We start from the raw sequence: 9,646 nt of genomic DNA on the forward strand, positions 1-9,646 counted from the left end.
ACTTCTACTGATGTACAGAGACTTACGAGGTTCCTCTCTCCTAACTCAAAGAATATGAATGGTATTTATAGGGTAGACTTCTACGTGAACTAAATCTATACAAAGGGTTGAACAGAACATTTTGGCAATAATGCCGAGGAACAGAAGGTCAGATTTTGGGTGAAACATAAATAGCCTCCGATAGCTTCGGGGGCCGTTGATATCAATACAGAAGCTTACTGGGCACAAGACCAACATCTCGTTGAATTCTTAGCACTGCAGGAGGTGTTGAAACTCGGCTTCTGGGGATAAGGGCACAGAATCTGCTGTTGAGTCGTATTGTCCGACCTGGCCACAACCACAGGAGTAGAGAACGGCTCAGTGCCATTCTCTACCCAAGCCCGGAGCTGGTCAAACAACGCTTCGGGCTGACCACCCTTGCCGCCCCAGCAGTGTCCGAGAGCAGGGACCTGGTAATACTTATAGAAAGAAGTAACGTTGCCTACAAAGTCCGATACCTTATTGTAATACTGAAGCGTGCCACCAGGGGAAATGCTTGGGTCAGCCTGGGAAATGTCAGCTTGAAGTCGGATCTTACATACAAGAGATATTACCAGGCCATGATAAGTAATCATCTTTCCTCCAGCATCTCTAAAGTCTCGTAGATCAACCTCGTTGGTCTCAAGGTTGGAAGCAAAGATCTGCTTGACGTGACGGTAAATCGTATCAAAATCTCGACCAGTGGCGTTCTTCAGTGTCGCTGCCATGTCTTTCTTGACAAAAGTCTTCCAAGCAAACTCGACAGAGCCTTCGCCTCCACTCTTGCACACTGTGCCGGTACAGTTTGTTGGGGCAAGCGTGGGGAGATCGGTACCGATCTCGTAGCCGGGGTACATGAACTTGCCGTTAGAGAAGCGGGGACCGGTCCACGAGGCATTTGCGACGGAAGCAGCAGCGCGGCTAATCTTGAGCTTCGACCTGGTACTGGTGCAGTGAAAAGTCTTCCCAACCTGTTTGAAAGGGTTAAATTGGCGCCGACAAGCGTCAACGTCGCTGATGATGCCATCCTTGACCCCGTCCAGCTCATCGCAAGCTGAGACCGCAAGCTGGGTAATAGCGTTCAGCTCACAATCGTGGGGGAACTGCTGAGTAGACTCCATGTAGAATACCGGCCAGATGGAATTGATGTAGAACTCAGCCCAGTTGATTGCTGGAGCAGCCGCGATGATCCCATCGTAGGCAGAAGGATACTGTTGAGCAAGTTTGAGGCCTTGGCGACCACCTTGGGAGCAAGCATTCCAGTAGGAATACAATGGAGCCTTACCGTAGAAACTTTTGATCAGCTGCTTCGCAATACTAGCCTTTGGGGTGACTCTAAGTTAGTATTATTGTACAGAACAGGGTCAAGCTTGGTATTCTTTACCTCGTCGTCCAGTGAAACTTGGCCAAAGTTCTGCAGCGCGTTCGTGTTGATATTCCCAGGAGTTGTCAACAGCCACTCAGCGGGGCTAGCGGCCTCGGGGATACCAGCATCCGTTGTAACAGAAGCATAGCCATTTGCCACGGCGTTAATCATGCCGGCATAAGTCAGGATATAGCGACCTGGTGTCCAGCCAGAACCTCCAAGGGACTGCAGTCTTCCATTGTAATTATTCTCACTGGGTAGCCAAGCTTCGGCGTGAAGGGTATCGTTCTGGCCAGTGTGCGTATAGGTGACGGTGACGTTGCAGAAAGTGACATTCCGGACATTCAAAGCTGGCTGTGAGTAGGTCCAGCCGCGTGGGACGTCGAAGCTATAATCGGGGACAACATTCGCTTCGATGGAAAGAAACTCAGCCCCGAGGAGAGTTGGAGTTGCGAAAGTTGAGGCCACGCAGCGGCTCACAATGTCGGAGGAAGCCATGATGGTTTGGGGATACTCGGTGTAACGAACATAAGACATGATGGCGAAACTTCGACTTAAATAGCATTGCTCATACAAGGCGAGGCCTCTCAACCTGTCGTAATGCTTTATGATGACGATGATAGAATCCACAAAGAATGGGACTGGTATTGAAGGTGGGTATCTTGAAAACTCAACCTATCGTCGCCATCGAGGAGAGAAAAACTGCATTGACAAGATGATGTTTTCTAAGATTGAATCCCCGTCTTTTGATGGCCAATCAGGGTTGTAAGGTATCGTATTAAATACGACAAATCCAGAGCGCTTCTGCATTAGGTTAGGTATGTAAATCTCCCCACTCGGGGCCCTTGGGGTTATGGGTCTGAATGTGTCACTGGTCTCGGTCCGACTTCCGCTACAAGGACAAGGGTTGAACCGTATTCAATACGACGGCTAACCAAGCCATTCTCTGCCCAAACACTTCTTCGATCCTTAAAAATAATATCGAATTTGACTTGGTTATATACATAGACGATCTACAAGACCCGTGTTCTTTCACCCAATCTCATCATAAACTTCCCACTCACCTCTTTCCGTCATTCTTTTATCCTCTTGTTCAGTCATTCACTCTTTATTAGTTCTTTCTATTCTAGTCCGTCGTTTACTTCAGTCACCATGTCTCAGGAATGGCAGAATGACCTGCTCGATTGTTCGCCTTGCGACTCTTGCTTATTGAGCACTTTCCTTCCATGCATCAGTATGTTTCCCTCCTCTTACCCGGCAAACGTCAGCTGACCAATCGCAATACAGTCTTTGGGCGTACCTCTCATCGCTTGCAGAATCCTTCTGCCGAACCCGAAAGTGCCAATTCGGACTGTGCATTGTTCTGTGGCATACAGTCACTCACTGGCTGCGGCTGGATGTTAGTAAACCTCTATTCTTCCGCTTTACATTTGCGGGAGGAAGCTAACTTGCCAACAGTTTCAATGTGATGAAGCGTGGGGAGATCCGCGAGGCATATGGTATTGAAGGTAGCGGCATGGGAGACTGCTGCGCCTCATTCTGGTGTCTTTGCTGTGCGCTTATCCAGCAGGAAAAGGAGGTCAAGTCCCGACAACTTGCGTGCTGCGAGACCGCTGGTTACCAGCCTATTAAGGATGGCATGCGTATGCCTTGAGGACCTCCCTTGAAGGCATGGTTGATGTTGATACCCTTCACCAGATGCAGTGGGACAGGGTGAGGCTGATAAGGAACTGCAAAAGTGAAGAAATTGTCTCGTTTTATTGAGCGCCTCTTGACAATCATTTATATATGAGACATCATAAGAATTCTCAAGATTCTTTCTTATATTATATAAGAAGTGCTTTAAAAATACTAATATCTCCCATTTCGGCAACTACGAAGAGTGTAGCTTAGATCAACTTAATATTAAACTCGTTATTAATACAAGCGCCCACACAACTAACTACTGCAAACGGCGCCCAACCATCGAGAATATCGTAGTAACGGACGGGAACAATCCACTCTTTGCCGCTTGACCAGATACCCTTAACCATCCTGGTGCTATCCCGGTGCCATCCCCAGGTTTCGGGCATGGAGCCGAGGTAGGAAAAAACACAAGTCTTGACACTTGCAGGGTAGAGGCCGTGGTTCAGGGCCCTAACGAGAGGCACCCAATAAGAAAGAACCAAAGCCGGGTCTAAGGGGACATCTAAGGCTTTCATTAATTCCTATTGGAAATTCGAAGCCCCAGATGTCTCCACATTACCCCAGGTTATCTTCGTCATAGAATAACCATGATCAACGTAAAAGCAGACTGCAGGTCATTTCTATTACCATGAATTAACCCCTCATAACCATTATAGCCACAGCTGAATCGGCATGTGGACATCCCGCCTCGGGTCAAGAGACCCCACTTTGCCGTACAATTTTCATGCCACCTAGCTACGTTCCTACATCTTCGGGATAGTATTATATAAAGATGCCGAAAGAGGACTGTAATCGACAAGACTCTTTTAGCCGGAGAAGCAATTTCAACCAATAAAAAGAGTTGTTTAGTTAAGGGTAAAATGAAGTAAGACGAAATGAACATGGCATCCTCGGTGCTCAATAGACCGAGGAAACAGGTTAGGTTAAATTATAAATTATTAATACAATTCTACCATAAATCTATAAAAGATCAAGCAATTTCTAATTCCCCCAACCACTCCTAACCCAACAGCGCTGGTTACTTTACAGCCCTTTGCCTTTACAGCAATCTCAAGAGCTTTTATCCACCCCTTCCAACAATGAAGACTTCCTTGGCATTTGCTTCTTTTATACCCTTCTCCTGTAGCTTGGCTAACGCCGCTCCGCCTTCCAACTACCTCAATTGGAAGACTTTTAAAGCTAATGGAGTTAACGTTGGTGGCTGGCTACATCAGGAAGCCGTAATTGATCCCACGTGGTGGAACCAGTATGCGCCTGGTACACCTGATGAGTGGGATTTTTGTGCAAAGCTCAAGTCGAAATGCGGCCCCATCTTAGAGCAGCGATACGGCTCTTACATCACAACCAAAGATATCGATACTATGGCTGCAGCCGGGATCAATGTTATCCGAGTGCCTACTGGGTATAATGCTTGGGTTACTGTTCCAGGATCCCAGCTTTATAGTGGCAACCAAGCTCGCTTTCTCAGAACCATCTCTGATTACGCTATTAAGAAGCACGGTATCCACGTTATCCTCGACATTCACTCGCTCCCTGGTGGTCTGAACGGCATGGGGTTGGGCGAAAAGGAGGGGAATTATGGCTGGTTCCAGAACCAGACCGCTCTAGACTATTCTTACCAGGCGGTCGACGCTGCCATCAAGTTCATCCAGGGATCTGATGTTCCCCAAGGTTTTACCCTGGCCCCAATCAACGAACCGGTTGACAATCGAGATTTTACAAAGTTTGGAACGCCAGAAGCATTAACTGAAGAAGGGGCTGCTTGGGTTCTTGAGTACTTCCAAGGGGTTATTTCGCGCGTTGAAAAGGCCAACCCTAAGATACCTATCATGCTTCAGGGTGGCTTTCGACCTGTCGACTTCTGGGCCAAGTACTTTGCTGTCAGCACTAATCTCGTCTTTGATGTCCATAACTACTACTTCGCTGGCCGCCCGACTACTTCGCAAAATCTTCCCGAATTTATCTGCACTGATGCCAAAAACACCATTAGTTCTACTTCACCAAAGTTTCCCGTCTTTGTTGGGGAGTGGTCCATCCAAGCTGCCACCAACAACACGTTTGCCAGTCGGGCGCGTAACCTCAACACTGGCCTCAAAGCTTGGGCTACCTATACTCAAGGGAGCGCTTACTGGACTTGGAAATTCTTTGGTAATGAGCCGGTCGATGGCGAGGGTACTCAAGGTGATTACTGGAATTACTCTGACTTTGTGAAAATGGGGATTATTGGCCCGTCGTCGGGGGTAACTTGTAAATAAGACACCTCCAGCGCTCCTACTATAATAATCTTATCTATATACACGTCTTCCATAGCCTGGAGCCATACGCCAACCTTTATTAAGATAGTGCTGCGGCCATTAGCATTAACCGAGGTGAATTTGTTCTCGTTCTTATAAAATTAACTTACGATAGATATACTGATAGCTTTAGTAGCCAAACAAGTTACCATCTTTAACATAGAGGTTGCCCTGTGCAGTAGCTGTCTTCTTAACAGCCATAATCAGAGTTTATTTATCAAACTGCATAGATTTGCTAGAGCGGTTGAGAATATCGCGTTGCCGAAAGACGTGGCTGCTGCGTATAAGAAGTGTAATTTCATCTAGTGGTGTAGCCACGGTTAGTCCCTTACCTTTAGAAGTAGACTGCGTCTGGTATGTAAGGTAATCATAGTACACTTCGTCCTTAGGAATATAGATCTCCACCGAGTCTGAATCACTCTTAACAGTGGGCCTGTGAGGTAAACCGGCTGTACCGAGAAATAGCTGGTCGTTGATGTGGCACGCACAGCAGAGGGTTATATAAGAGAGGGTCGGCAGTGCTCCTTATATACCAATAGAGCGTTGATCGATAGGTGGCTAAGCGAACTAATTAGGCTAAACTTACCTTTTAATATACCACCTATTTAAAGTTATTTTAAAAAGGGCTTCAGATACTCTATTATATATAATAAAATTTGAAAATAAGTATTATAGATATCTCATAGTATGCAGTAGTAAAAGTAAGTATAAAAATACTTATAGATTAGTAACTTACCTTTTAAAAACTATAAATACCCCCCTTTTATCCTATTAAATAAGATCTTTTTTCTTTATCCCTTTATTAAAATACTAAGTTATTTTTTAATATAGCTTTTAAGTATTATAACCCTAGGTATATAATACTTTTAAGTAGTATAACTATAGGATATATACTTAATAACTTTATATATTACCTTTTAATATACTTTAATCTAATATTAATTAATCTTAGGCTTATACCTATAGTATTCCTAAGAAGACTACTAGTAAAGGTATTTCTAAGCTCCTTAAGGCCTTTAGTAAGAGGCAGAGCTCTTATAATGGTAAGTCTGCCTATGCTACTACTGCTAAGATTATCTCTATTAAATCGCCTAAGAAGAAGCTTATATATAAGTATACCCAGGCTTAGGTTTATATAAGTATTTAATTAATCTTTCCTTATTTATTTCTTATATATTAACTACTTATTAAATGGTAAGATTTATATAATATTAACTATAAGAAGTATAAATAGAAGAGTCTTGCTTTTTATACCTAGGAAGACGATTTTAAAATTACTAACAAAGACTTACCCCCTATTATAAGCTTTATTAATAACTACTATAAGCTCCCCTGCCTAGGTTATATATACTCTTATATTATAACCCTGGTAGTTATATTATATACCTTCTTATATTTTTATTTAATTATATAAAAGCCTTGCAAAGTTAATTAATATTAAGATCTTATAATTACTATTAATTAAATAAGACTAGTACTAATTATATTAAATTACTATTAATCTTATAATAACCTTATTAGTTATTATATAATTTACTTAATATATAAATTATATTTATTTACACTTTATAATACTTAGCTTACAGTGAGATGCAAAAAGTATTTGCAGGTGTGTAAGTCGCCCTAGCTCCTCTACTTAGTAGCTTAGTTTAGCTTACGTACTTGATACTAGGTTGTCCCCTTAATTTAAGTGTAGGATAAGGTATTGAGGACCTGACAAGCTACCCCTGACTAGCTTCCGAGCATCAGACTTACCTGCACACCTGCGAATACTTTTTGCATCCCACTGTAGACCCTGATAAACGGCAATGCCAATCAACCACACGCACCAACTGCCGACACGGATAGTAAATCACAGTCATGCTAAAATAGTACTGTAACGGCGAACAAAGCCACTGAACGCGGGCGTGGGCTTCAGCCCGCAGATGCGTTGTACTGTACCATTGGATGAGAGTTTATCTAGCGGACTTGGATGGGGATATTCTTGCGACATTTCGTCCCGCAGCAATACAGCCATGCGGAGTTTATCAACTTCAGAAAAGCACGCTAGGCTTGAAAATGCGGACACGCAATCTTAGTGCGCTGTGCTATGAGTGTTTTGGCTTCAAGGGTCAATTTAGAGGCGGAGTAGGTGAAAACTTATTTCGTCGGCCTGCCACTAGTCCGCAACTCCGCATGTATATGCGGATTTGAGATGCTAGCGGCCATGATAACAGGTCATGTTCAAGGTCGCCAGTACTTGGCACAAGTCTGAAACCGGCCCTCCCGTCACGGAGAAGGTCTGCGACAGGAGCACAAACTAATGTCGTCCAGACTCTGTCGGAGTTGTCAGAGCCCGCAGTTTCCGACAAGGCGGATTTTATGTGAATACTTACGAAATGACTGCCAAGCATGGCTTGTACTTGGCTCAGGTATTTATTTATACGTCTTCGGTTCTCGGATGTATCTCGCTCAGTTGCATATAACAAATATTCTTCCTCCAACGGTAACATAAGCATTGTTGCCAAGCCCTGTCTTGTGACTGCATTTGAACCGCTGCCCATAATCTATATTTGGGAGACACCAGTCTTTACTTCCCACTGCGAAGAGGCTAAGACCACCCGTTAATTCGACGACGTACTCGGCAACCTTACGAATCCAATAAACTAGACACGGTATCGAGTGGTATAGGGGAGGACCGACAGTATCAAGGGTGCCATCATGACCGGTGACAAAGCCAGCCCAGCTGGCGAAGATGCCCCCGTCATCACCAAGCGTGAAGGAGGCACTACTGCAACGTCCGTAACCGGATTTTCAACAGACGTGACTGAGGAAAAAGACAGAGACACACTTATTGACCCTACTGAAGAACTAGAACGCCGAGACTCGCTCGTTCAGCATCTGGCGCGTACCTACTCGGTTTCAGCCGGTGCTGAGGACAATCCCTTTGTGGCCACTGAAGATTCAGCTCTGAATCCTAATTCACCAAATTTCTCCAGCCGTGCCTGGGCTAAAGCCTTGGTCAACCTAGTCGCCAGCAGTGGCGCTTCATTTCGGACTGCTGGCGTCGCCTTCCAGAACCTGAACGTGTACGGTTACGGTCGCTCTACTGATTACCAGAAAGATGTGTTCAACATTTGGCTGAGCGCCGTCAACTTTCTGACTCGAATTACGGGCCAGAAAAAGAAGCGCATCGACATCCTGCGAAATTTTGATGGTCTTGTCAGAAAGGGCGAGATGCTTGTCGTTCTTGGACCACCTGGCTCCGGTTGTTCTACTTTGCTGAAGACAATCGCCGGCGAAACCAACGGGATTTATGTGGATGATATATCCTATCTCAATTATCAGGGTAAAGCTTTGCCTCCATGCCTCCATCTTCGAGGTCCCGTTATGAAAGAATTCTTGTTGACGTGTGTGTAGGCATCACACCCGAAGAGATGCATTCGCATCATCGTGGTGAGGCTATATACACTGCCGAAGTTGACGTCCACTTTCCGATGCTGTCCGTCGGTGACACCCTCACCTTTGCTTCCCGCGCGCGACGACCACGAACTCTGCCAGGAGGCGTACAGCCGAATAATTTCGCCAACCATTTACGTGACGTTGTCATGGCTATGTTCGGTATCTTGCATACTGTCAACACCCGTGTTGGCAACGACTTCATTCGCGGCGTCTCGGGAGGCGAACGCAAGCGCGTGACAATTGCTGAGGCCGCCCTGTCCGGTGCTCCTTTGCAATGCTGGGATAACAGTACACGAGGATTGGACTCGGCAAACGCCATCGAATTCTGTCGAACCCTGCGTCTTCAAGCCGACATGTTTGACAACAGTGCTGTCGTATCCATCTACCAAGCGCCCCAGAGCGCATACGATTTGTTCGATAAAGTACTCGTTCTTTACGAAGGCCGGCAGATATTCTTTGGACCAACAGCAGCCGCCCGACAATATTTTATAGATCTCGGCTTTGGGTATCCGCTACAGGCCACCACACCAGATTTCCTCACGTCAATGACCAGCCCACAGGAACGAATCATACGGAAGGGCTGGGAGCACCGGGCTCCTCGAACCCCCGACGAATTTGCTTCCTCATGGAAGGCAAGCGTCCAATACCGCGAATTACAAGCCGAAATTGAGGAATACAAGCAGGCTCATCCCCTGGGTGGTGCTGATGCCGAGGCTTTCCGTGCATCGAAGAGAGCACAGCAGGCCAGGGGTCAGAGGGCAAAGTCACCGTACACTCTGTCCTATATGCAGCAGATCGATCTTACCATGTGGCGTGGATGGAAGCGTCTGATCGGTGATCC

General features: G+C 45.6%; 5 protein-coding genes across 5 annotated transcripts; 3 read left to right on the forward strand and 2 right to left on the reverse strand.

Annotated features, from left to right (window-relative positions):
* Positions 1 to 215: 215 nt before the first annotated feature.
* FOXG_17709 (uncharacterized protein) lies at positions 216 to 2,057 on the reverse strand (the record flags this gene model as incomplete). The annotated part of the gene is made up of 3 exons (XM_018397713.1): positions 1,403 to 2,057; positions 594 to 1,340; positions 216 to 545 (listed from the first exon to the last, which is right to left on the reverse strand). Exons 1-3 carry the CDS (start codon positions 1,919 to 1,921, stop codon positions 216 to 218), a joined length of 1,596 nt encoding a protein of 531 aa, XP_018258841.1. The 5' UTR covers positions 1,922 to 2,057.
* A 479-nt stretch (positions 2,058 to 2,536) lies between these two features.
* FOXG_17710 (uncharacterized protein) lies at positions 2,537 to 3,153 on the forward strand (the record flags this gene model as incomplete). The annotated part of the gene is made up of 3 exons (XM_018397714.1): positions 2,537 to 2,618; positions 2,672 to 2,783; positions 2,843 to 3,153. The coding sequence occupies 3 exons, from the start codon at positions 2,537 to 2,539 to the stop codon at positions 3,036 to 3,038; spliced, it is 390 nt and encodes a 129-aa protein (XP_018258842.1). The 3' UTR covers positions 3,039 to 3,153.
* Positions 3,154 to 3,210: 57 nt separating this feature from the next.
* Positions 3,211 to 3,456, reverse strand: FOXG_22938 (uncharacterized protein; the record flags this gene model as incomplete). The annotated part of the gene is made up of 2 exons (XM_018403362.1): positions 3,211 to 3,257; positions 3,309 to 3,456. 2 exons carry the CDS (start codon positions 3,454 to 3,456, stop codon positions 3,211 to 3,213), a joined length of 195 nt encoding a protein of 64 aa, XP_018258843.1.
* Positions 3,457 to 4,149: 693 nt separating this feature from the next.
* On the forward strand, positions 4,150 to 5,325 carry FOXG_17711 (uncharacterized protein; the record flags this gene model as incomplete). The annotated part of the gene is made up of 1 exon (XM_018397715.1): positions 4,150 to 5,325. One exon carries the CDS (start codon positions 4,150 to 4,152, stop codon positions 5,323 to 5,325), a length of 1,176 nt encoding a protein of 391 aa, XP_018258844.1.
* A 3,334-nt stretch (positions 5,326 to 8,659) lies between these two features.
* FOXG_17712 (uncharacterized protein) lies at positions 8,660 to 9,042 on the forward strand (the record flags this gene model as incomplete). Its single annotated transcript, XM_018397716.1, has 2 exons — positions 8,660 to 8,692; positions 8,764 to 9,042. The coding sequence occupies 2 exons, from the start codon at positions 8,660 to 8,662 to the stop codon at positions 9,040 to 9,042; spliced, it is 312 nt and encodes a 103-aa protein (XP_018258845.1).
* Between the last annotated feature and the right edge of the window lie 604 nt (positions 9,043 to 9,646).

The sequence above is a fragment of the Fusarium oxysporum genome, genomic scaffold (assembly GCF_000149955.1).
Source record: "Fusarium oxysporum f. sp. lycopersici 4287 supercont2.82 genomic scaffold, whole genome shotgun sequence".
Taxonomy (NCBI): domain Eukaryota; kingdom Fungi; phylum Ascomycota; class Sordariomycetes; order Hypocreales; family Nectriaceae; genus Fusarium; species Fusarium oxysporum.